This window comes from Pantherophis guttatus, chromosome 6 (genome assembly GCF_059756535.1).
Source record: "Pantherophis guttatus breed Tessera chromosome 6, ASM5975653v1, whole genome shotgun sequence".
NCBI lineage: Eukaryota > Metazoa > Chordata > Lepidosauria > Squamata > Colubridae > Pantherophis > Pantherophis guttatus.
Genome location: NC_142068.1, coordinates 42,612,012 through 42,638,137, shown reverse-complemented (window position 1 = coordinate 42,638,137; position 26,126 = coordinate 42,612,012). Strand labels below are relative to the sequence as shown.

The 26,126-nt window shown below is 38.3% G+C and overlaps 3 protein-coding genes across 7 annotated transcripts in view; 1 reads left to right on the top strand and 2 right to left on the bottom strand.

The window, feature by feature from the left end:
• NGEF (neuronal guanine nucleotide exchange factor) overlaps positions 1-7,666 on the top strand; it is a 68,231-nt gene extending 60,565 nt beyond the window's left edge. For both annotated transcript variants that reach the window (XM_034439731.3, XM_087872731.1), the window contains 4 exons: positions 309-464; positions 3,292-3,371; positions 3,793-3,897; positions 4,274-7,666. In XM_034439731.3, coding sequence (XP_034295622.2) covers positions 309-464; positions 3,292-3,371; positions 3,793-3,897; positions 4,274-4,446 — 514 coding nt within the window. In that variant the 3' untranslated portion in view covers positions 4,447-7,666. The remainder of the gene's footprint in view (positions 1-308; positions 465-3,291; positions 3,372-3,792; positions 3,898-4,273) is intronic.
• Positions 7,667-8,305: 639 nt separating this feature from the next.
• SNORC (secondary ossification center associated regulator of chondrocyte maturation) lies at positions 8,306-20,364 on the bottom strand. 2 transcript variants are annotated; one of them, XM_034439734.3, is made up of 3 exons: positions 20,142-20,364; positions 10,304-10,486; positions 8,306-8,446 (listed from the first exon to the last, which is right to left on the bottom strand). In XM_034439734.3, the coding sequence occupies exons 1-3, from the start codon at positions 20,212-20,214 to the stop codon at positions 8,337-8,339; spliced, it is 366 nt and encodes a 121-aa protein (XP_034295625.1). In that variant the 5' UTR covers positions 20,215-20,364; the 3' UTR covers positions 8,306-8,336. The 2 variants fall into 2 exon arrangements, with proteins under 2 accessions (XP_034295625.1, XP_034295626.1); XM_034439735.3 differs by having other exon boundaries at positions 10,304-10,483.
• A 4,151-nt stretch (positions 20,365-24,515) lies between these two features.
• The window catches only part of GIGYF2 (GRB10 interacting GYF protein 2), a 97,236-nt gene continuing 95,625 nt past the window's right edge, over positions 24,516-26,126 (bottom strand). For all 3 annotated transcript variants that reach the window (XM_034439725.3, XM_060683001.2, XM_034439726.3), the window contains one exon: positions 24,516-25,571. In XM_034439725.3, the coding sequence (XP_034295616.2) occupies positions 25,504-25,571 (68 nt within the window). In that variant the 3' untranslated portion in view covers positions 24,516-25,503. The remainder of the gene's footprint in view (positions 25,572-26,126) is intronic.

The following is a 26,126-nucleotide window of genomic DNA, read 5'->3' as shown; positions in this document are numbered from 1 at the left end:
CCACCAAACCCCAACTCCCAAAGCAATACAAAGTGAATTGGGCTATTTCCAAGCTGTGGATTCAGTTATAAACCAGGTCATCCGATTCTTACTTTTTATTGAAGTAACCCTCTAGGAGAACCTTGCAACAGAGGAGGGATCTTATTATGTCCAGGTCCCTTTAATTTATAATTGAGATTAAGTCATTTATTCTTCTAATCTTGAGAAATATTTTATTCTGGTTCATCTCTGACAAGTATATTCTGTCTGTTCCTCTGTCCCATTTTAAAAGAAACTGTAACCCAGCCTTTATTTATTATTTGCCTCAGTGACAAGTACCAAGTATTTGATTCTGCTTCTCGAGGCCTTCTTCGAGTGGAAGAGTTGGAGGACCAAGGACAGAGCTTGGCCAATGTATTTATTCTGAGGCTGCTAGAAAATGCAGATGACCGTGAAGTCAGCTATATGTTGAAGGCGTTATCCCAGTGAGTACAGCAAGTGATACACATGCAACTATGTGGATTCTGTGAGTGAACCCATTCAGTTTGTTCCAGTTTAATGGATTATGGACTTTTAGCTTTTCCAAGCTAATCAGTGAGCAAACTGCTTGTATGCAACTCATCCATATTCCATTTTTTCATTCACATGCATACAGAAATCAGTTCAGAAATTGCTCTGTGTATAAATCTTAGCAGAAACTACCTTGTAATTTATTTTTTATCACTAAAATTAGTTCCCTTTAATGTAATTGCCTGTTTTACAACCCCCATGATTAGGCATAGAAAATTTTAGTCTCTAATTCTTGGGCAGAACAAGAATGGTTTAGTTTCCTCCTCCCCCAAAATAGCAAATTAAGGATAGGGTCATGATTTTTTTCCCATACTGAAATTAGAAAACCAAATGAAATTGTTCTCTCCTCCCCCACTGGGAGCTTTTTATTCTTATTCTTGAATACATTGTTCCAGAATATTCCTGAAATGAATATAAAATGTGCTAAGGAACTAGGTTTTTTACTCCTTTTGGCTACAAAACTGTTGTTTGAAGGTAAATTATTTTGTGGACATTCTGTATGTAAACAAAGCTAATGCCACCCCATGATAATTGAATTTCAAGAAGAGGTCACATTAGAATTTTTTTGTGGTAACTCCTTTTTAAATTTTTTATTGCTTTTTGCTTTTATATATAAATGAACCTATTCAGCCCAATTTCTCAAAAAATAAGTAAGCTTTGATAACATGGAATAATATTAATTAGAATTTCCACTGCATCAGTAGATAACCATGTCACAATCAGAAAGTGAACACACATCATCAATGATATGTTTGGGCAGAGGGTTGGACTAGAAGACCTCCAAACTCACTTCCAACCCTTTGATTCTATGATATGTGTAATCAGTGGGTAATAATGAGGTTACTCCGTCCTTCCAGTGTTGGAGCATTATCTTTTTTGCAACATCCCTCCACGCCTGGTAATTCCATGTCTCTATGGGAAGTGATTCATGTTAAAGTACATTCAAATATTAAAGGATGTTGATCATATTACCATATTAACACGTAATCAGTATTAAACCAGATGGGCAGTAGTGGGTCTGGCTCAGATTCCTTTATGCATTTTACCCTTAAGACAGCCAGATTTTCTTCTTAGGTATTTAATAAAAATGGACAAATGTCTTTTGTGGAATTAACCCCATTTTAGAATCATAAGGAACATACTTGATACTCTTTGATCACCATATATTTGTTAATAGGAGATACTGCAACTCTTTATTTCAGGTTTTTGGCACATAAGTCATATCCAAAATAAATTTCAATGCTGACAATAATTCAGGGGTTTTGGAGGCTGCTAAAGTATGTGGACCAGTTTGTTCCCAGGCTAATTTGACCATTTCATTTGCTGATGTCTGCTTCAAAAGGCAGATGGAACATATTATGAGAGGTTTAGAAATCCTATAGATTTAGTCTCATAAACATGATTATGATTGTTTATGCAGTTCTGTAGAACTCCTTATATAATTGAATATGTTCTTCTTTAAACCTTGTTTTTTTATGTACAGAATAGTTTTAAGTACTGAAACCATTAGCACTCAAGTAGTTGCATTTTATTGTTCTATTTTATTCCTACTTTAGTTAGTATGTACAGGATTTCCATCCAAGCTATATAAATTCAGGCTAGGGACCATTGTAAATATTGTATGTTTTTTTCTGAAATCAAACTACAAGCTCTTCATGGTCAGTCTTTTATGTATGAGTTATGTATGAGGTTTATTGTATCCTGTCTAATTTGAAACTAGAAAAACAATGCATACTTTAAGCAAGAGTTGAAAAGTAAGAGGAGTATGTAGCAGAATTTACATTTTTATAGTTTCTGAAATATGCTCAGTTTTCATAGATATTTGTAGCTGTGCACTGCTTATTGCATTACATTCTGCAAGACATTCTGATAAACTGTTAGTTGTTGTGAGCCACCCAGAGTTCCTTAAAATGGGTGGCCATATATATCTTTTAAATACATAACTGCAGATGAGTCATTTTGCAGATGCATGGCATGAGAAGGGGAATGATAAAGTGCCTATAGATTTACAAATATGTTTACATATGCTGAAGCATTCAGTATTAAGATGAAGACCTAATGTTGCGCATGCTGCAAGGAAAAAAATATTTTAAATGAAGGAATAATAATAATAATAATAATAATAATAATAATAATAATGTAATGTAAATGCATTCTTAAAAGGGGACACGGTGGCTCAGTGGCTAAGATGCTGAGTTGTCAATTGAAGGTCGGCAGTTCGGCAGTTCAAATCCCTAGCGCCGCGTAAAGGGGTGAGCTCCCGTTACTTGTCCCAGCTTCTGCCAACCTAGCAGTTCAAAAGCATGTAAAAAATGCAAGTAGAAAAAAAGGGACCACCTTTGGGGGGAAGGTAACAGCATTCCATGTGTCTTTGGTGTTTAGTCATGCCAGCCACATGACCACGGAGACGTCTTTGGACAGCGCTGGCTCTTCGCTTTGAAACAGAGATGAGCACCGCCCCCTAGAGTCGGGAACGACTAGCACATATGTGCAAGGGGAACCTTTACCTTTACCTTTAAATGCATTCTTGTATATCTTATGGTCACTGGACTTTTAGAAAAGAAGTGTTATGAGCTTTCTGATTCCTCCATAAATGGAATAAAATATATATTTATCTATACAAAAGAAAAATGTGCAAATTGGCAGGAACAATTAATTGTAAGAGTTGCATAATTTCTAACCTTTCCAAAACTGCATGGAAAACCCTGACTGCTGTGATCTCTTCCTGTATATGTCACATAGAAGTGAAATGAAGCGCTGGATGATTTTACTGGCTCCAAATCGACGAACAAAGTTTGTTTCCTTCACATCCAGGCTTATGGGTAAGTGAAAAGGAAGGTGCTATCCAAACAGGTTGGAAAAGCATGCTATACCTTTCTTCTTTTATTGGATTTTAGCAATGTCAGTTCTTCTAGTCTTTAAATCAGGATGGGTATCATTGATTGAGAAAGCCAGTTGGGTGTAGTGATTAAGGCACCAGGCTAGAAACCAGGAATTACTGAGTTCTAGTTGTTCCTTAAGCACAGAGCCAGCTGGGTGATTCTGGATCAGTCTCACTCTAGGAAGAGTCAGTGGCAAACTACTTCTGGAAACATTGAGAGAGAGATTCTTGCACACTATGTTTTGCAGCAAGTTTTTTATACAAATCAGGATTTCATTAGCTCCTAATTCTGTTAAAAATACCCATGCAGTTCCCTCTCATAAATGATTGGCAAACTAAATTAATCTCCTTCCCTTTAACAGATTGCCCTCAAGTACAATGTGTCCATCCTTACGTGGCCCAGCAACCAGATGAGCTTTCATTGGAATTGGCTGATGTTCTCAACATTCTGGAAAAGACAGATGACGGTAAGAGCAACAAGACTGATGCAGTCATGTCCCAGTTCCATTACAATGGAACACTATTTTATCTGCATCATTAAGGATGGGAGATTGGGTATATTTGAGCATTCCAGCAGTCATTGCCCAAGGAAATGAATAAGTGTATACTTTGTCATAGTCTTATTTAAAACTGCAGTAATGTTAAGATATTTCAGTGCTAATGAAGCTATATTCTTACATTTCCTTTAGTTGTAACATCTGCTTCATACTTAAGATGGCATAGCCACCATCACAATACACTAATTAATAAAATATTTTCTGCATATTGAATTATTAAGCCAATATGAATTTGATCTCTATTAGTACATTTCTTTCACCATCATGATCTTGTCTTTTACTCTAGGCTGGATATTTGGGGAACGTTTGCATGATCAAGAAAGAGGTTGGTTCCCCAGTTCTATGGGTGAAGAGATTATGAATCCCAAGATTCGATCTCAAAATTTAAAGGAATGTTTCCGAGTGCACAAAACTGATGACAGTCAGAGGAGGAAGATGGGCAGCAGGAATAGACAATGATCATTGCTTAGTCGTCTGTTTTTCAGAAGCTATTTATGGCAGAGGCTGAGACAATGAAATATAGTACTTGAGAGAATGCACACGAATCATTTTGGCAAGCAAATCCGTTCACCTATGAACTATCGGGCTCCCTTGCATTCTCATTACAAGTCGGATAGTCTTTCTGAAGACAGACTGAAAAGAAGAGAAGCTGTCATTCACCTGTACAGATGTAGAAGCTGTAAATGTCTTTCTTAATGTACTGCATACTCTGAAGATTGTAAATTTATTAACTCTGCATGATGAAGAAACTAATCACTTGAGCAACTGGGAAAATTATGTAATGGTTCGTAAATCCAGCAACTTGGTTCTTTAGCATCTTATCCAATGGTACAAAAAAGTGCAGCATTTGATTTTATGGAAAGATAATGAAGTTATGGACAATCTACATTGAAAGTTTATACTATAAATGGTCAACTTCCATATTTCTGTACTCAGCAAGTTTCTCCTAGGAACTGAGTTTGAACTGCTCATGTGATAAACTAGTTTCTTCTTGTGTTTTGGAAGAAAGGTGGAGGTAACAAAAAAATTAGGAAGTGCAATGTTATGTAGTTAAAATGCACCGCAATATTTATTTACGTGGGTGTCTTGGTTATGAACTTCAAAGTTCTAGAAGGTAAGATTGAAGCATGCAAAGTACATTTTCTAAAATAAGGATCAGTTGGTTGGAATTGGGAACTCAGATTATCATCCTTCTATTTTATTGACCTGTGTAGACTACACTTCTCAAAATGATGTATGCCAAACCACATTATGCAGGGACAATACTGAATCAATTATTCTGTTTTATAAGAACCATTACTTCCTGTCTAAGCAATCACTAACTGCACTTACTTATCTAAACATAGTTATCTCATACATTTACCACTGGCAACCAGACAGAGTATAGTTGTGTTTGGAGTTAGTGCCAGAATGGGGAGTATATTAAGGTAGGGGTCCCCAGCCTCTGGGCCACAACTCAGTACAGGCTGTGGCTGATTTGGAATTGGGCCATATGAGTGGCTTGCCAGAACACAAGTGGTGTGCTGGCCCACTGCTTGCGCAAGTCGAGCTGCACCCATGCATTTTGGCCCACCACTTGCACAAGGACTGCATGTGTGTGCGCACTGGCCTGCCATTCACACAGCTCAGTTCCCCTCCCCAACCAAGCCGCCAAGCCACAAAGATTGGGGACCATTGTATTAAGGGGTTTGTCCTAAGCAAATGCTGCACTAAACTGTATAGGAGAATGCAATATTTGACACAATATTCCTTGAAGAGATTTCTCTGCTTGAGTCTCTTGCATACACTGAAGCATTTGCATATGTTGAAAAAAGTAAAAGAAAAGCAGTTTTCACAGCCAAATAAGCTACTCATAACATTCCAGATGGGTGCTACATCTAGGAAGCATCGGTAACTCATTCAGAGTTAGAACAGTAAAGTTCTGTCTTTTGCTCCTTTGCTCTGTGATTGTGCCCATGCAATGCCCATGCAATGAAATTCAGTGGACAAAAGGTGGATATTTGTATTAAATGTCTCCAGAGTTGTGTCAAAGTAATAGAAATGTGTTTTTACTCATTTGTAGTGCACCCTTAGCAAAGTGCATGAAGTCTGTACTTTAAACTTCCGTACAGGAAAGCCTTGAGCCAAAAGAACAAGAAATGTCTGATCATTTAATACAGAGCCATAAACAGCATCAAGATCCTTTTAATTTTGGAAAAGCCACATGGTCAGCTATGGCCCTGAGCCTAATAGATTAAAAGGTTGTAAAGCATTTTGCATATTAAAAATGCTACAGAAGCCATTATCAAGAAGCATTTATTTATATACTCCTAAAATAATTTATTAAATGCCCTTTCTACAAGGCACAAATATAACAAAGTGTTAATTTGCCCCAAAATGACAGAGTTTTGAAGAGATGAAACTGCTGTATAATATGAAAGGCCATTGGTCTAAATGATTCTGTTCTATCATTATCAGTAACACCAATTTCCAGAAGTAAGACTTTTCAGCTTGAAAGGCAGAGTGTGAATATGTGAAAACTTTTGTAATCATTAGGAAAAAACCTCACCTACTCATATGTTCCTAGCCAATGTAGTTGTGACCAGTATTATTAAAATATGATCCTATGTTTAATTGCTACCAAAATTAGAGTTTTCCAAATTGCATTACGATATTGTTTTTTTGGGCTATACTGATACATGTCTAAAAATACCAAAGTGGCTGAGTTTTGGAGGGAAAGCATCCATTCCCATCCCACAATGTTAATCTAATACCAATCATGTTTTGCTTGTGCCATTGCTGTGCCTTTGAGTAATTTACTTGCAAAATAATAAAGGAGATAAGATTGTGTAAAAACATGAAAATATCACCTAAAAATTGTAGCAATGTACAAATCAGTTCCTGGTAATGTTAGCTGAACTTTATGGAAGTTTAGCCCCACAGACATTCATAGGGGTCAGGTTTGGGAAGAATCCTGTAGCAATAGAAGTAAGCCATCTTTCAAAGGATCTCTTGTTATATATTAATAAATATGAGATATATCAATATCTGTGATATATTAATAATTTAGAGAAGGAATGAGGAACCTATGATTCTCTGGATGTTCCGCTATAAATCCTAGAATCCATGACAATTCATCAGGCTGGCTGGAACGGGGGAAAGTCGGAGCCCAACAATTGTGATCCAAGTCAACATACTTTACGAACAATTTAAGATTGAATACTCTGAGAAGCTATTCCAATATCTAAGGAAGCATAGATAAATCCTGGTAGAGAAAGCTCCTTGTAAATGGAAAGAAGAGCTCACTTTAGGTTAGATGATGTGATACAGTATACAGTTCAAGGAGGGTTTCAGCCAAATCTACCACTGGAAAGTTTCAGCCGCCTTTTTAAATCTACCAAACATATATAACAGAACTGTGCAAAAGCTTATCTTAAGTGGCTGCATGGCTCGTAGGAATGGCCAGTGTGGTTCTAACCTCACAAGCCAGTAACCAAGTACCCCCTTGACCCAACTAAGCCTGGGATAATATGCTACTTCACAACAAACTCCCAAACCAAATTAACCATTTGAGAGATGTGAGTAGTTTCACACTGATGTTTATAGTAGTTGCACCACTCTGTCATATATTATTGGTCAAATAAATAGAAATGCATGTTCGTAAGGGTATGCAATAAATGATGCTGTTGTTCTACACAAACAGGAAAAGTTTGTATAGTTTTTTTTTTAACCTTAGTGTTCCTCATCTCTACCCAAAATTATATCCAATGTTAAGAAAACTAACTTGGCTGCTTTAAAAAAAAAGCCAGAGCATACATAGTATTTAGGGGGAGGAAAGGCTTGTTTAATTATAACAGAACAGTATATAAAATCAGGCCATCTGAAAATAAATACAGAACAGCTTGTTCTTACTCCCCAGCACTAGTATTTCAGGAATCAAAAGCTAAGCTGCTGGTTATGGTTTTATTTTTGCTTTAGCAATCAAGCCTTCATAGTCATTTTTAATATGTGCCTTTAAATGCATGCATGAACGTAATGTGGCCTTTCAGTAATGCATGGGCTTCATATTTGGTGGTACAAAGCATCTTCTTGTCAGGAACTTGATGCTTGTAGCAGCTTCTCGGTCAGTCTAGATGTACCTCCCACCCAACATCCAACTGTGCAATTATTAAACTCCGCATTTTCAAGGTCTTTTGTCTGAAAGGAAAGAAGCACCAGGGCCAAGGGCCAAGGTGGCTTGAGGACAGGTTGACCTCTGAAATGCAGGTGTACCTTTGTTCTTCCTATTCTCTCCCAAAATAGGCAAGCATGGAGGAAAGAGGAAGGTTTGACAAGAGTATACTTGGGGAGGAAAGCACTTTTTATTAATTTTAGGAAGCAGAACATTTTCGTAGAGTGATAACAATCAAGGCCACAATCACAGACGTTCCCAGCAGAGCAGCAATCACTATGGCACCGATAGCCCCAGGACCCAGAGACTCTGCAGATGAAAAAGAACAGAAGAGCATTTGGATTTGGCATATTCAGCAAACAATGCAATAATAAATTAGATAAAAATGAGATACACCCAAAGGCCAAAATAATTTAATAGATTATGCCTAAAACCACAGTTGCAGGAGGAGAATACATTACCCCTGCAATTGCTCAATTATATCAAATATATAATGATCCTACCATATTTTCTGAATGAGTGGCGGATACCTAAAGAGCTATGGCTCTTCCCCTCCATTTTTATATTGCTTAAGACTACAGTAGTGGGGAAAGAAAGCTCCAGGCTAGTGTGTTCCACTCCCAGTCCTAGGTCACCACCAGATGATCCTTGGTAGAGCTAAAAAGATAAGCAGCTGCTGTCCAAGATAGGAAATCGTTGCTCCCTCTGTAAAGGGATGCCCATGATACACATTAAAAAAGAATGTAACCACATGATTATGGTCATCTTTTTGATCCCCTCTGCAGGCAACCCTGATCAACCGGGAAGGCCAGTACTTTAAAATAGACCACAAAGTTGAAAGGATATTGCAGAAGATTGCAATAGCAAGCCACGTCTTCATCATGCCACAATAACTGCTAATATTCAAGTGTTTTACTATTTAAAAATATACATGTTATACTCCAACTGAAGTTGTAATATGTTGCCTTCTGACTTCTTGAATTCAAATTGGCAAAATTTAACCAGACTAAATTTTGAAGTCTTAAAACTAGAGATGAAATAATATAAAACTGATATATAGTTGATATATGAAAAATAAAGATAATTGGATAACCTTTTGTGTATGTGTGTTTAAAGTTGAACCAGTAAGTCACAGCAAGAGTAGTAGAGTTGAAGTCCCTGAGCAGAGCCATATTATGATCTGAATGGCACAAGACTAGCTTGTATTAAATGTGATAGCTTCCTGTTTTCAATTTTTCATGACTATTTATTCTGATTAAAACTAAATACATTTTTATTTATGATAATTCATTTTAAAAACAAGTCAAAATAGAGGACAGTATTCTATTTTTGTTGATCCATCTGGGATGTTCAGAATAACTTGAATCACTTCTAGTCTGAACAATTTACTCCTGGAAATTTACTCCTGGAAAATTATCAACTGACCACTAAACTGACCACTAAATAATAATATTTAAATAATAATAAATAAATAATAATAAATAAATAATAATAAATTAAAAAAATAATAACTGACCACTAAAAAGCCTGGTCTAGAGGAGGCACAGCAGGGGCCTGAACAGGATAGCGCTCTTGTTCTTCAGAACATCCTATTCCCAAATCTCTCACATTTTGCACTTGCTGACTAAGATATCAGGTGCACATTTGCCATAAGCAGCACTCCTTGCTGATGGGAAGGACACACAACCAATCGATTTGGGTACCCTCTGACCAGAATTCCACAAGCACAATTGAAGTCCAGCTTTATCCCAGGTCTGGTCCCATTGTCCAGCACACAAAACCATGCCCCCTCAGCTCTGCAGAAAAGCCTCTCTCCATGGAACCGGTCCCTGATGCCCAAAAGGTTTGGGGCCACTGCCTTAAACCGTTGTAAACTTAATTGTAATAAAGGAACAAAAATGATCCTAAAAGATCCCATTGGATTGATATAAAAGTGATCCTAAAAGATCCCATTGGATTGATATAGCCAGCCAAGCCTCTTTATGTAATCAGTGGAAAATAAAAGTGCTATATGTATATTCAGGACCCATTCAATAATAATACATGTTCATTCTTTCCTTGATGGGCATGTGACCTGAGGGGGGATCTGCCACCCTTCATTAGAAGGCCTGACAAGATGTCACTAGGACCCGCCCAATAATCAGCCTCGCTGCCAAGCATGGATACCATTGTCATTATTCAGATGGTGGAGATGGGTTGTGTCCTCTAGTTCATAATCAGATGTGTATGATGGGAATCCTGTAGAATCTGAGAAGCGGGCAGGAGGGGTGGTTTCTAAAGCTCCTCCACCTGATGGTAGTTCTGGTGAATCATTCCACAATGTTGGGATAGGTTCTTGTGAGTATTCTGCTGGGAAAAACATACAAGTCATTTAGTTTTTTTGGCAATCCAGAGCAGACCAAAACTTGTGCTAAAAAGTGTCAGTACAGCTGAGCATAAACAAGCAGAGAAAGTGGAAAGGAAGTTTTTCTGAGTTTCCCCAAGAGAATAAGGTCCTCTCTAAAAGAATACTTTTTTAAAGGTAGGCGTCTCCTTTCGCAGCCCTTGCAGCACAGCTACAGAAAAAAAGCCTATGGGAGGACTCTCCTGATGAGGTTTTCACTGGATTAAAAAAAAAAAAAAGCCAGATAATTTGCTCTCCCTGTCATTAGTCTAAGCCACAATCAGTAGTGTTGTACCTCAAAAACATCTTCGAACAGGAACTGCTGCAAAAAATAGAGAGCATTGCCCTCTGCTGGTTAAAGTCTGAAAGGCTGTAAGTAACTCAGCAACTGCTGTGCAGATGATTTTTTTGATAGGCAAGAAGACTAGGTAGATAAGAGAGAGAGAGAGAGAGAGAGAGAGAGAGAGAGAGAGAGAGAGAGAGAGAGAGAGAGAGGGAGAGGGAGAGGGAGAGAGAGAGAGAGAGATGATAGATGATAGAATTATTGTTTTGAAGGGGAAAACATGGCTGATGCTCAAGTCTGCTTGATCTGAAATAAAGTTTTAAACAATCCAATTATATTTTATTGAATTTTTATGTACTTTATATTTTCATATATTTTCATCTTAATATTATATCACATGTGGATTACTTCAGGAGATTAGAGTTGGCAAACAAATATATTTATTTTTAATAATTAAATAGTAATCTATGTAATAAATAACACCTTGCAACTTTATAAAATAAATCTTTATTAACTGGAAAGCAATAATGAAAAATATCAAAATTTAAACACTTTTTTTAAAAATGGCATGGATAAATTTCTTAACTTATAGTGACCAGCGGAATAGGAGCAAATTCCAGGTTTGTTTCATCTTGCTTTGTCCAAGCAGAGGAGTGAATTCTGGTCATTATTCTGTTTTGCATGCACAAGTCCCACCCCACCTCCCACAAATGTAGACTTTCTCAAATTTGCTTGTCACAGAATGTTATTCTGACACCTTTCCCAGGCCGTCCGCTCAGATTTTGGCATCCTCAGTTTTCCTGCCTGAGCAGGGGGTTGGACTAGAAGACCTCCAAGGTCCCTTTCAACTCAGTTATTCTGTTATTCCTGAGCTAAATAGCAAAGACCCTCATTGAGATCCTATCTCTTTTGCTCCCTCTGGACTAATGAGTTGAGCTGCCTCTAGACATTCATTTTAATAAGTTTTTTGGAAACCTGCAGTTGAAAATTCTTCATGTCTCCTTACCCTGAAGACTCAATTTCATTTGGAATTTAATCCCAAATTGATTGCCCTTTTGGCATTTCTCTTGATACTTCTCCAAAATGCACCCCCAAGAAGCCACCTACCTCTCTCTCTCTCTCTCTCTCTCTCCAAATTCGCTTGTCTTGGAGACTTTAGAATCATAGGCTAGAAGAAGCTACCTTGGAAGTCTTATACTTCAACCCGGCTTTGGCTGCAACCTTCCTCGGCCACACACTTCCTCCTCCTGCCGCCCCATGCGAGGTGGGAGGCCTGAGAGGAAGTGCCTGGTCTGGGCACACAGCCCTCCACGATGGAGCCCCTTCCCAGGGATCCAAAGTAAAAGATGGCTTCCAGGACTGACACATGGCTTGGACGAACTGATCCATCCTGAAGGCGATCTCCAGACCAGCAGCAGCAGTGGTGGCGGCAGAAGGCGAGCTTCAGAGTAGTGGTGGCGGCGGCAGCAGGCAGAAGTGGAGCTCCAGAGCGGCAGCAGCGGAAGTGGAAGGTGAGCTCAAGAGTGGTGGCGGCACTCCAGGATAGTGGGCGGATGTCCTGGGGCTGCATGTGTGCACCGCAGCAGAGCAGCAATCTCAGGCCCAGTGCAGCATCTCCCCCAAGGGCTGCCTGTGCACCTGCTGGCCGGCAAGGCCCAGAAGTGACACGTCCTCCCGTCACGGGCTGGATGAGGGACCCGAGGCAAAGGGGAAGGCAAGCAGATGGCAGTTGCCCGGAGGCCTCGTGGAAGCCAAGCGTGCCAGGAGGAGGCTCTTCAGCCAAGAGCAGTGGGTCTCCCTCCTATCAGTGTCGGCCTTACCTTCCAGAGCTTCCATGTGCCTCCGCTGGCCTGAACGCCCGGCCCTTCAGATCCCAATGGGGTCAGCGCACAGCTGCCCATGTAAATAAGGCTGACGGCGGGCAGCCCTCGGGGGAGATGCTGTGCTGGGGTCAAGACTACTGCTCTGCTGTGGTACATGCATGCAGCCCTGGGACATCCACCCTCCCTCCTGGAGTGCCACCACCACTGGGAACTGGCCATATTGGTATCTGTGAAGGGCAGGGCACTTGGACCGGTGGAGGCGCATGGAAAGTCTGGAGCTCCTCGAGGCCTTTGGGACAGATCAGGTTGTCCAAGGCTTTGCTCTTCAGGAAGGGCTCCGTCGTGGAGGCTGTGTGCCCAGACCAGGCACTTTGTCTCGGGCCTCAAGAAGTGGTAGGAGGCAGAGGGAGAGAAACGGATTAAGGCTGAGAGAAGCAGTAGGAGGTGGAGGGTGAGAGAAATGGGAAGTTTTGGAGGCGAGCACCCTTTCCAGCCCCGCTTCCCCGAGGGGGCACCCGGCCGCGCTTACCTCAGCCTCAAGGCTTCTGCTGTTGGAGCGGGTGGGAGCAGCAGAAGGCAGCTGGGCGAGTCTAATCTAGGTGAGCGAGGAGGAGCAGAGATCAGCAAAGGAAGGCAGTTGAGGCAGAGAGTTGGGCTGTGGCTGCCGCATGATAGGCCATGTGGGAGGGCAGCTAGGCCAGGATTCGGGCCTTGCTTGCAGGCTCACCCAGGCAGATCGGGGCCGCTTAGCTGGGCCGCAGGGAGAGCGCCATGTGGGATGCAGCTGCGGTGGAAGGCAGGCAAGATGGCTGGGCCATGTTGGAGGGATTTGGACTTTACTTGCAGGCTCAGCCAGGCAGATCAGGGCTGCTCAGCTGGGCCATGGAGAGAGCGCTGCATGGGATACAGCCACGGTGGCGAAGGCAGGCAAGCTGGCTGGCCCGCAGAGTCTGTATGGTCAAGGCAAGCAAGGGAGCCAGACAAAGAATAGCAGCAGCCTTGCTGGGTGAGCAGGCAAGATGAGGAGTGACTGGGTGGGGCAGGACAGGGTGGGCGGGGTGGGGCCAGCCAATGATGGTATTTGCCAGTTTGCCAAACTGCACAGAATCTTAATCGGTTCACCTGAACTGGTCCAAACCGGCTGCAGCCCACCTCTGGTTCAATTGCCAGGAAAATCAAGACAGGTGACGAAGTGCTAGAACTAGGGAAGACTGGGGGTAGAGTCTCCTCCCCCTTTGCAATTATGAGGTGAGATTCCAAGAAAATTACATTTTCTTTGATGCTGTAATTCATGCCCATTTTCCCCCCTAAGCATCCCTGAAGAAACTGAAAAGCTATTTGTGTTTATATATGGGTAGACCCAGAAGGCAGAAATCAAAGCTCATTTTGTTAGACAGCTTGAAACAGAGGCCCTAGCAAGAACTGGACACATTCTACAGAGCCCTGTTGAAGCCCTGGAAATATCACACCCAGATGAAAACTGGAAACACCCTTCAGAACTACCTAATCATGTTACAAAACCTGTGTAAAAATAATGCCTGCAGGAGTAGGCAAGGAACATCAACAAAACAGAAACACAGCCTCAATCTGTGTGTGGGTGCACATTTATATAGACAAACTGATCCTTCCAAAGGGTTACGTTAGTTGAACAACAGAATTGGACCAAACAAGAGAAAGGAAGGGAGAGAGGAAGGGAGGGAGGAAAGAAAGAAGGAAGGGAAAGTGGGAGGGAGGGAGGGAGGGAGGGAGGGAGGAAGGAAGGAAGGGAGAGGAAGGGAGGGAGGAAGGAAGGAAGGGAAAGTGGGAGGGAGGGAGGGAAGGAGGGAGGGAGGAAGGAAGGAAGGAAGGAAGGAAGGAAGGGACAAATCATTGTCCTATTTTTTTTAGGACTTGCTTAATATGATGCTAAAACACAATCCACTTTCAGTTGTTAAAAGTTCCCTAGAAAAAAGTTTCCTTTGATGGTAAAGTAATTGTTGGGAAAGATTCCCCCTCACCCCCAAAAGCCACATGGCTGTATTTTGATCTATCCTAGATGGCTCATCTGCAGGACTTTGCCCTGGCCAGCCTGAATTTACAGAGATATATGGACATGCCAAAAAGATCTCTTTAAAAGTATGCAGCTCTTTAGTTACCTAGTCACTGGAGTATGTATGATGGTCAGGAAAGACCCCTTTCTCTATGCCACTGGAGTGCAATGGCCACTTGGAGGTGGTGTGAAGGAAGAAATTGTGGCCTTGTGCTTTGAAACTATCCTCTGCAGTGTATCAAGCTCCAATGTTAGCATATTTTAGACGTATTTTAAAAAGTTACCTTCTTATGTTGGTCTTCCCATGCCTCTGTCAATAACTCCACCAGCAATTCTATTCTAATGAATGTTTTTCATTTTATTTTGCTTTGCTTTACAATTTTTATAACGTATTTTATACATTGCTTACGGGTCTTCCTCTTATGTTTAAGGGCAAATGCAGTCATGCAATTGTAAAAATGGTAAAATAGTAACTGTAATCATTTGCAGTCCTCAACACGCCCCCCCCTCCCCCAATATTTTAGGGCAGGCAATTTTTTCTGCATCTAGGAACTCAGTTTATTATTTGCTTAAATAATGAAGAGCAGACCAGAACAACTTCATATATGAAAAGGCCTAGCTATGCTGATGCATGCAACATGAAGCACAAATTATGTTTTTCCAGATGGCAGTTTGTTTCTATATTGTTAGCCAATGATCATAACTGGGGAGAGAGGTAGAAGTGAGGGAATTCTTCCTTTGCTGCTTAAGAAAGCTGCAATTTTATTACTTTCTTACTTAGGAATAAGCCTAATAGAATTCACATTGGAATACATGTAAGATTACATTAGGTAAATAATAATTTAGCTAAACATTTTGTACAAAAGGTTGCTCCCGAGAATGGTTTTACTGAGTAGGAGCAAAGGGGGGGAGGTTTGTAAGATCCAGCCCATTATGTTATATATTTTTACTGAATTTGGAGTTACTGTATATACACACTGCCCTCGAAATATATTCCCGTCCATCTAGTAAGACTCATAAGTACATGTGCTGACTAAGAGTTTTTTTCAACTAACTTCTAAGCCACCAAACAAGGGTCAATCGAATAATTTTTTTTATTATCTGCTCTTCCCACTTAATCAAAATTGATACATGGAAATATTTGCAGAATTGGACGGTAAAAACTACACTTCAAAGTGCAAACTTTAAAGAAGGAACATAAACTATCATTTGGGTGCCTTGTTTGTACAAAGTAGAAAGCTAGTTTGGTGTACTGGTTAAAGCAGCTGGATTAGAAACTGGAAGGCTATGAATTCTACTCCTGATTCAGGCACAACTGAATGGCCTTGGGACATTTTTTTCTCTCAATCCTCAGGAGGAGGAAAGGGCAAAACTGTTTTTGAAAATTTTGCCAAGAACAATGGCATAGATTTTTCCAGGCAGTCACCAAGAGTCAATTATGACTGGAAGGCACACAAAAACACGAAACAAAACCCAGCCCTAATAGATTATCTCATTAGAATCTGAAAGAGACAATCTTGCCCTGGAAGAAAAGACAGGAGCAAATCAATTTTGTTGTGCTATGCAGAGCACCTTGAAATTACCAACCAGGTCCTTTCTGACTTTGAAATATTGGCAGCTATGAAATTTATGATACGGAATTGGTCATCTCCATCCCACTAAATATTCTGATACATAGGATTGTCCCCTTATTTGAGCGTTAAGCAGGAATTTGAAGTAACCATCACTGCAATACTGTTTTAATGCTTTGAACTATTTTTAGTTTTTTTTCAGATTTACCAATACAGGCAAATCTGTACGGTAGTTAGGAAAAGGGATCTATTGGTTTTTGAAAAAAAAATAGGTGTGCTGAATTTAAATATACAAAATACCAACAGTGAGCTTTTGCTTAGAAGGGCACAATGGGAATTGTGATTGTGTCTTTTCGGAATCAAGAATATAACTCTCTGCACACATTAAGCTCACTTATTTTTAGGCAGCACTAAGCCTGTTTACTTCAAGTTAGCCTTTATTAGCCCAAAGAAAATGGATAATACAACTATTCTTTTATTATTTGCTTTCTCTTTATAGACTTGTAATAAGGGAAAAACTCTTTATAGACTTGCAAGGGAAATACTTCAGACACTTGACTCAACTGCTTCCATATCACCTTTGGGGCTGGCTGGAATATCTCCTTGCTCAGCTTGGATGACTCCGCTTCAGAAAGCCAAGCAATCGACACAGAAAAGCAGGGCCCAAAATGCTCTTGGAAACCAACAGTGGACTGTCTGGATCCAGGTAGCCACCATGGGCACGTGGCCAGTATGCGGATGAATGAAGACCTTCTTCGGAGGCACAAGGGAAGACTGTGGTGCAGTTCTCAGTCCTGGGTCGGCAGAGGCTGAACTTGTTAAACAAAACTTGTTTACAAGAAGTCTGTCTATAATACCCATCCAGGCGTACCACCACGCTGGCCCTACCCTTTCCATCATTCTGTTTGAGCTTGGCAACTTGCCTCCTCTGGAACCAAGCTGGAAAAATTCATTTGAAAAAAAAAAAAAAAAGCAAAACACAATGGGCAAAAAGTGATCATCATAATGCATACTATACAGGTAGCCCTCAATTTACAACCGCAAGTGAGCCCAAAATGTATATTGCTGAGAATTTTGTTAAGTGAGGTTTGCCCCATTTTATGACTTTTCTCGCCACATTTGTTAAGTGAATCACTGCAGTACTTAAAAGCCGTAACACGGTTGTTAAGTGAATCTGGTTTCCCCTTTGACTTTGCTTGTCAGAAGGTCACAAAAGGGGATAAACGTGTGTCTGGGACACTGCATCCGTCATAAATGTGAGTCAGTTGCCAAGCATCCAAATGTAAATCATGTGACCATGGGGATGTGGCAATAGTCGTAAGTGTGAAAAATGGTCATATGTCACTTTTTTCAGTGCCGTTGTAACTTTGAGCGATCACTAAATGAGAACTGTCGTGAGGACACTCTGTATAACCTAATTAAACTGATTATTACTACTCGTATCATTGTTCAGAACTCTATGCAGATGTGCAACTGGTAATGTTGCACACTTCAGTTACAAGTACACATGAACTGAAATTAATTAAAAACAGCCAGTTGGTAAATGCATGCTAATTATATTACTATATTCAAATGCTGCATGAACAAAATAAAACAGAAAAACTAGACACATAATTTATTCTCCTACAAATAGAAAGATTTTCCATTTGGCTGTGGAATCTTGTATGCAGTATTAAAACCTACAGCATGCAGGAAAAATTGTAGAGCAGATCATAAAGCGATCAGCATAAGTATCTTGAAAACAATGCAGTTGCTTGCCAGAATTTAACTCAGATTTATAAAAAGCAACACTTGCCAGATTAGCTTGATCTGTTTTTTCTTAGATAATTTTAAGATCCGTTACAGATATTTCAGCATACAATTTCACAAAAAAACCTTTGATTACAAATTTCCAACTCCTGGTTAAGCTTGATTGGGTTTAGAAGCTAAGAAAGGATTTAGCTTCAAAAGACCACCAGTAAATATAAAGGCTGTCAGCTAGTTAAAAAGCATCCTGAATGAAGGCAATGGCAGACCATGCCCATATTGTTGCAAAGAAAATTCATGATTATTTTCCTCTAGCAGGAGTTGAGAATGAATTAGAATGTCTTTCCTTAACAGAAACAAACAAACAAAAAACCTCTCTTGTTGAGCATCTTCTAAATTTTATTACATCAAAAGTAAATCATCCTCATTCATTTTTCTTTCTTTCTGCTGGTGTCCAGTTTTTAGAAACTGCCTGGGCAAATCCCTACAGTTTTCTTGGCAAGGTTTTTCAGAAGTGATTTACCATTGCCTCTTTCCAAAGGCTGAGAAAAAAATGACTGGCCCAAGTTATGCAACTAGGCTTATGCCTAAAATGGGACTAAATTCAGTCTCATAGTTTCTAGCCTGATGCCTTAACTACTACATCAAACTGGTTCCCATTCATTATCATGATATCATTATCAAATGTTTAAGAAAATTTTTGAAAACTGTTTTTTAAAAAAGTCATAATTTTACAGAAATTAGTTTTTTGTGTATTTAATTTCTTATGTGAAAAATAGAGATTAGTCTTCTTTGCTGTTTAATAGAAAACTGTCCAACTTTTAAGAGTTCTAAAAATAGCAAGACAAATGTACAATGCTAAATAAAAAAAATGAGTAGCTTAACATCTGCCGAGCTTTGAATCCAAATGACAGAAAAAAGATACATCTCTTAAAATATATTTACTACGATATTCTGAAACCTCTTCCACTTCCATATTCTTCTCCCGCTTGTACTTGTGATTGAAATAACATTTATTTCCAGAAATATCTACACAGCCTCTATTTTTTGCACTAGCCGGAACCTTGAAATCAGAATCTGCATAAAAATTCTTCTCTAGGACACAAGAAGCGGCAAAGGACTATGGGTCAGTGGTACAATGTGTATTTTTTTATTTAAAGATTTCAGGTGTGATTCCCACCAAATAATCCAAGTAAAGAAATCTCAAACATTAGTGCAAGAACATATTTTTTGTCTGAAATCTCTGAGAACTACGTACTTCAAATGGGAGAGAGACAAGGGACAGAGTGAGCACTAAGAGAGTCTATTATTTCTCTGAACGTTGAGTATTCATTTTGCTTGGAGTAATATTTTACGCTATCCTCAATGCTTTCAGCAGTTGTACTGGTTCATGGTTAAGATCTGAATGTATATTCTATTCTGCATTTATTTTCCAGAAACACACACATATACACACAGACAGATAGACACCCACACACCCCTTCTACACTAACACTTTTTATAATAATATGTTTTTATAAATTTTTATAATACTGAATCGCACTGATATTTGAATTGTAACTTCCACAGAACTGCACAAATTGGAGAAATTAATCCATCCACAAATCAGTTCTGCAATCTATTATTCAAACTAAGCATCCTGAAATACATCTGGTATCATAAATTCATAATTCTTTCTGCTAACCATGTGCAGATAAAACCCCCAAGAATGTCACGGAAACTTACATGTGGCTCATACATCTTACTCCAACAATTTGTTTTTACATTTCAGCAAGCGCTATCACTCTTATCTTCACAGATACAGAATTAAATACTTCCATTAAAAATGGAATGATAATTCCCAGTTGTAAAATTATACCCAAAACCATGTCCCATGATGACTTTTTCTGAACACACCTAAGTTAACTGTATCAATAAAGATTTAAGGATTTCCAGACTCTTCAAGGGTATAAAGCTGAATTATGTTCCAGCTAACCAAACTGAAACTAGTTACACAACCTTAGTCTCATAAACATGTAAATTTTAATCTCATCCAAGTTTTTTTATTATTATAATATGTTAGTTATCCATATACTGCCTTTATGGAAAAGAAATTTAGAATTCTGAGAATGCACAGGAAAGGGAAAAATGCTATTTGAAATATGTTGGCCAGAAAGAAATTCAACTTACCAGTTTTTACAAAAGAGATGAGGACTCCAGACAGTGTCAGTAGGATGAGGTGAAATGTCTTGGTATGGGGCATTGCCTCTTCAAAAAAGTGAGATGCTTCAGGGAATGCTCAAACTCTCTAAATTCTTAATCAGGAATCAAATTTTCTGAAGCTAAATCAAAACCTTGTCCAGTCAGTTCTCAAATCTCTAGACATGTAGAAATATACTAAGCAGAACGACAAATACTCTATAGCCTCATTTAAGCATGCAGTCTGTCTGATTAACTGATTTAAGCCAGAAGGCAGTTCAACCTTCTAACAATTTTGTCTTATTTCTCCACCCCCAAGTTCTACAGTTGGCCCTTGGAAACTCAATCCTCCCCCAACAGAGTAAAGCATACATTAATTGGCAGTTAACTGCAAAACCCCAAAGGCTGCACTAGGCTTCCAATAACTGGACTACATATTTTAAGTTTAGGATAGCAATGAATAACCCTATTCATTAAACAGTTCTATACTTAAAATAGGCATGTGTTTGCCTAGGGTGTGAGAGTGCAAAACAGAAGGATGCCAATCGCATGTTTAAAGTAACAGATGTTAGAAGTTTCTGAATTCACCGTTATCTACCAATTCTTGACTGAGTTTAAAATATATCCCAGGTATCAGATCCATGTTTATTAACCATTCTCTAATTTAAATTCCAGACATTTTGTGAAAGATCTTTTCCTGTTTGCTACGGCATGGCCGAATTTCTTTAACCTGAAAGAATTATATAAATGATGAGTGGATATTTGAATCTTCCAGAAATGTTCAATACTTTGAAAAGTCAGAATCCTGATGTTCAAATATATATCAGAAAGTATTTTTGAATAAATTAGAGGTAGAAGTCAAATTTTCATTAGGAAGAAAATTCTTCAGCATACTTATTTACATGAGAGCTTAGAAAATCAGCTAAGATCAATTAGGCACTTGAAATTATTTGCAGTAACTTTACATTCAAACTGCAGTGAATGACTTTTTTAGCTCAATTTACTGGATTGTTCAAATAACATAGTTTCATTCTGGTGAGCTTTTATTTTTGATAAAAGTATGAAAAATTATTTTAAGAACCAATACACATCCTTGATCTAATTTCAGTTTCTAGGATTGAGTTTTGAAAAGTATTTTGTTGTAAATTGTTATTCAGAAGCACAATGGTAGTTTTTAAATAAATGTTTCATTTTAATAGGAATTCATTTATTCCTATTAAAGACAAATGATTTTGTTTTATAAGAGTTCCATTTGAGTTTTTATAGGCATTTTCCTTATATTATTAAATATATTACAATTATATTTCTTTCCCTTGCAAATGTTGCATGTCAGCCCCAGTTCAATAGCCAAACTACTACACTGTACTAATAGTCAAATGATAAAATCACTATCTGAATTATCTTCAAATAAATTTAAACTACTTCTTGTTGAATCATAATTCATATCAGTATGCATATAAAAGCTTGGTACTTTTGCAAGGAAAAACTTCACTGTGTTTCTATAGTCAGTCTGAAATCCAAGGCTAAGATCCTCTCTGCCACTTGGGCCACTCAAACTGTTTTGATTCAAATTATTTGCATGTGAAACTGCAGACTTTTCCATTTCATATGTAAAACTACTGTTTGGAAGTGCTTTGGGTTTGAAACACTTCCAAAATCCTCAAAACACTCTGTTTTGAACTCACAAAGTTTCAGTCAAAAATTTTCCACATCTCTAACTGCCATATTTGTTCCCCTGGCAAATACTCACTTTTACTCACACCTGACCATAACTGGAAAAATGTGAAAAGATGATTCTTATTACTTGGCACCACAGAGATAGAGAACAGTTAGCCTAGCACAGGCTGCCACTGCTGTATGTTAGTTTGGTGAACTGATATTTAAAGAGGTAATCTATAAACTTATTTGGTATATTGGCATAAACACAACGTGGCTTATAAAATAAAAAAATATAAAGAAATAAACAGTAGCAGCAAAAATCATAGCATATCCTACAATGCCATCATCTGAACATTGGTGATCTGGAGTATTATTCCTTTTTTCAGCAAGGTAATACTTCTGAAATGAATTCCATTAAAACTATTTAAATGCCCCAGCACCATTGAACATTGTAAATTGAAATACTACTTAATAGTTGTATCACACTTGCCAGGATTATTATTCTAGAGGGTTTCAGTTCAAAGCTCAGTTTGTACCTGTTAAGGGAGAAAGCTGCCTGTGTGATGATCACTATAACACCATTATTAATAAGGTAATTAATTGGCATTTGAATAATTGTAACTATCAGTATTAATTCTGCAGAGAATTGACTTTAAACATTAAAATCTGTCCAAACTAAAATTTGAAAAGCTTCTAATAAATCACAGCTTAGGAGTCTTATCCATTATAGTACAGAGTTCAAGTTGCAAACATCCATTTTCTACCAGAATCTTGAGATCACCAACTACAAATGGTGGTTCAAAGAAAAATATTATTTATTAAATTATTAATATAATTTAGTTCTAATCCTACTTATTTTCATCTTTTAAGTGTTCATCTATATTTTTATAACCTATTTTATGCCTATTTTACTTGCTCAGTATTGAATATTATATTTCTATATGCTTGTAGGTGCTTCTGACATGAATAAAGAAAATTATTTACTGGACTCCACGGGTTCATATAGTGGAATGTTTTGCATAGATAGTATCAGTCTGTCTAATTTAAGTCTGAGATCTTTGTCAACTGACTGCAAATCAGTCAGGTTCTATTTAGAGATCTCAATCTGTCATCCGTCTTTCCATGAATTACAAGATTATACAAAAGAAAGGCTATTATTATTATTAGCAGCATAGCAGTAGTAGTATTCAAATAAGGCAATTGTTTCCTGAGCTTCAAATTTTACCCATGCCACTTTTTACTAAAATTAATTCAATTTAGAACTGGCTTCTTACATACTCAGAATTGTTTGTATACACGTTCTTGGACTAGCAAACTGATCTAAGATAAGGACTACATCCCTATTTACATAATTTATTTACATCTCACTCTTAAAAAATTGAGACTTATGTGAAGACAGCAATTATAAAACACTTATTTGGAAGTAAGGCTAATAAAATTTAATATGACTTACTTTTGAGATGAGATGCACAGAACTGTTCTATAGGGCTCTATAAAAAATATTCAGTTACACTAATTTAAAGAAAGGGAAGTGGAAATTCTAAAATGTTTATACAAAATTTGAAACACAGTTACTCTGATTTTTTTATTTCCTTAACTCATCCCAAAACAGCTATTGAAATCTAGCACAAAAACTAAGTGTTAAGGAGTGTAGACTTAAGTGTTAAGTCTACATTTAAGAGTCACATAAAATCACCTCTGTTCCCAAAAGACAGCATCTTTTACAAGTAGATTAGAGAGCCATTTTTTTAGTTTGAAAAAAAACAAAACAACCACCACTGTTGATACAGTACTTGCCGTTTTGATCACACTGGGCTTATTAAAGTCTCTATTCTAGATGTTTACAACTGTAAAAGGAACTACCCAGACTTGGTCTCTTGCATAAACAAAACAAGAGTGTGAATAAGCGAATGTCTTCAAATGGAAAAAAGTGAAGAGTGAATCTTTGTCAAACATTTGCAGCCTTGATGTTTATTTCCACCTCTAAAATTATCAAAAACCAGCAACATTCCTCTAGGATTACAAAATAAAGCAACTGCTGTCCCTCCAGTTCCTGTGTACTTGCTTGTCAATTAAGCAAATGGGTATTTGTAGCACTTCAAGGCTGAGTTTAGCACCACAAAAGATTGCCAAAACTGGCTTTGACAAAAGCAAACAATATGTGCAATAATACAACCAGGTTTTATTTTTTTTTAAACTTCTCGTTTCCCCCCTCCCTCTTATTATGTAGAGTTCAGAGGGAATTTAAAGATCTGTTGTAAACATAACTACCACCTCCCCCTGCTTCATAAGTATACAAAGTAAAGGAGAGCAGATTTGTGACAGGTTTCTCTGTGCTAGTAGATGCAAAACTATTTACAAGTCTATAACCATCTCTATACAGTTATTGTACAAATTGGCATTTGAAAGGTGAGGAAGGGAGAGGAAAATCAATTGAAAAATTAAAGCAACTTCAGTTGTTTTCTTCAGGTGATGACAAAAAAAATCTTCACACAGCAACTTCACTGCGCAAGTGGGAGATTGGGGTGGGGGACAAGGGTGGAGGTACCTAAGTGCACTGAATTCTGGAATATAACTGGGAGAAGATGGATGATATAAATATGGGCACAGTGAAAGTAATGGGAGAGTGTACTATGTAACAAAAACCAGCACACTGCATTTTATTCTTTTTTTTTTTTTTTTTACAAACATAGACACTGCCAATGCTCAAATTCCTTGTGTCATTTATTTTTCTTTGAAGACGACATCTCCTGTTCCTTGGCATAATGCTGCTGCAGAACTTACAAAATCCTGAATCACCATCATATGTAACCAGATGAAAATCTGGCTACATTTCATGCTCCAAAGGTAGTGTCAAATCCTCATACAAAGCCAACTGATGAACATACATATGGTAAAGATCCTATGTGTCTCTGAAACGAGACAAATTCACAGCAGAAGGGTCCAAAATAACTGGCCCAATCACAATGGAGGAAAGAGAATTACAGGAGAAATTCAGCCTGAAGTGCCTCCTCCCACAACTTGAGTCCCCAATTGTTCAAGAAGGCTGGATGCGCCGAAGCCTGAACTCAAGTAGCGTTGACACCACCACTTAATGACGACAGACTTGAGCTTCCCCAAATGCAATGTGCTGAAGATAGGCTGACAGGGATGTGCAATGCCAGACCAATCCAAGCTGAAGGCTGCCCACCACAAAAATTTTCTGCTGTTGGCAGTTTTACAGTTAATTTATGAATGCACCTCCTGAAACTGGAAGGCATGGAAGTCAGTATCTGCATGGCATTTTGGTTCTGAATGACATCTGTTAACCATGAGCTCTCCACCATGATTGCACCGGCTTATTGTTGTGAAAGTAATGACAGAAGGGAAGGACGCTACCATATGTAGACCTCCAGATGGCTTTCCAAATAGCTTGGGAGAAAAAAAAAATCACTCACAGTGCTTTGAATTCAACCTCTGAATAAATCTTCTTTTCTGCCTACCCAGTACAAAAACCAAAGACCAATATAAATGAAGGTGGCTGTGCAATCCTGGGCAGAAAGCATTTGTTGAAGCAAAAACAGCAGCCTGAGATGATTGATTCTGTGATCCATTTGCAAGGCAAAGATGACAGTAGTGAAGAGAAAGAACTCTGTCCGGCAGTGGAGAATGCATGGTTAACAGACATTGGAAAAGCCAGGTGAGTGGTATCTACTCAGTAGTCATCCAACGTCTCTATTTCTCCCATATTGAGCCGTTCTGATGAAGCATTGACTGAGAAACCTGAAAAAGACAGTCCGAGTTTACAATTTATCAGTTCACAGATGAAATGTTTCATACTTGCCAATTTACATGTAATTAAACAACCATATGAAATTATAGATTGTAGTTAAGAAAAAAACTTTCTAGTATATCAGTTCAGTACTTTTAAAGCCTTGATTCATGTAATAAAAGTATTATTGAAGAATTCTCTTGATAATCACATATTTTATAAAAAAATACATACCCACTATCTACTGTTTTTTAGGAATCTAACAAATTAACAGAATGGAGCATATGAAGTTTAACTGCACAGATGTGTACATAAAACTTTAGCAGCTGTTTTCTTGCATACATCTGATTGCAGAAGTAATAATCTGTGAAGCAAATTCTGGGGACTAAAAGGGAGTTGACTGATAAATAAAACTGCAATCCCAAGAGGAGAAAAAATAGTTATAAGCAACTCTTCTATCTTAGTTTCTATGTTCTCTGTGGGACTCCATTTATTTAATATACCATATTAAATTTCTGGTTTATTGCAGAAAAATGTGCAAGATATTTATAGCAATGATGTTACAT

What these genes read in the sequence shown, in the direction of transcription:
- SNORC (XM_034439734.3), bottom strand. Translation starts at nt 20,214, where the DNA reads ATGCCCCATACCAAGACATTTCACCTCATCCTACTGACACTGTCTGGA. An exon ending in CATCTCTTTTGTAAAAACTG is followed by an intron (nt 10,487 to 20,141) that starts GTAAGTTGAATT and finishes TGTTTTTCCCAG; the next exon opens with CAGAATACTCACAAGAACCT. An exon ending in CCATCTGAATAATGACAATG is followed by an intron (nt 8,447 to 10,303) that starts GTATCCATGCTT and finishes TTTCATCTGCAG; the next exon opens with AGTCTCTGGGTCCTGGGGCT.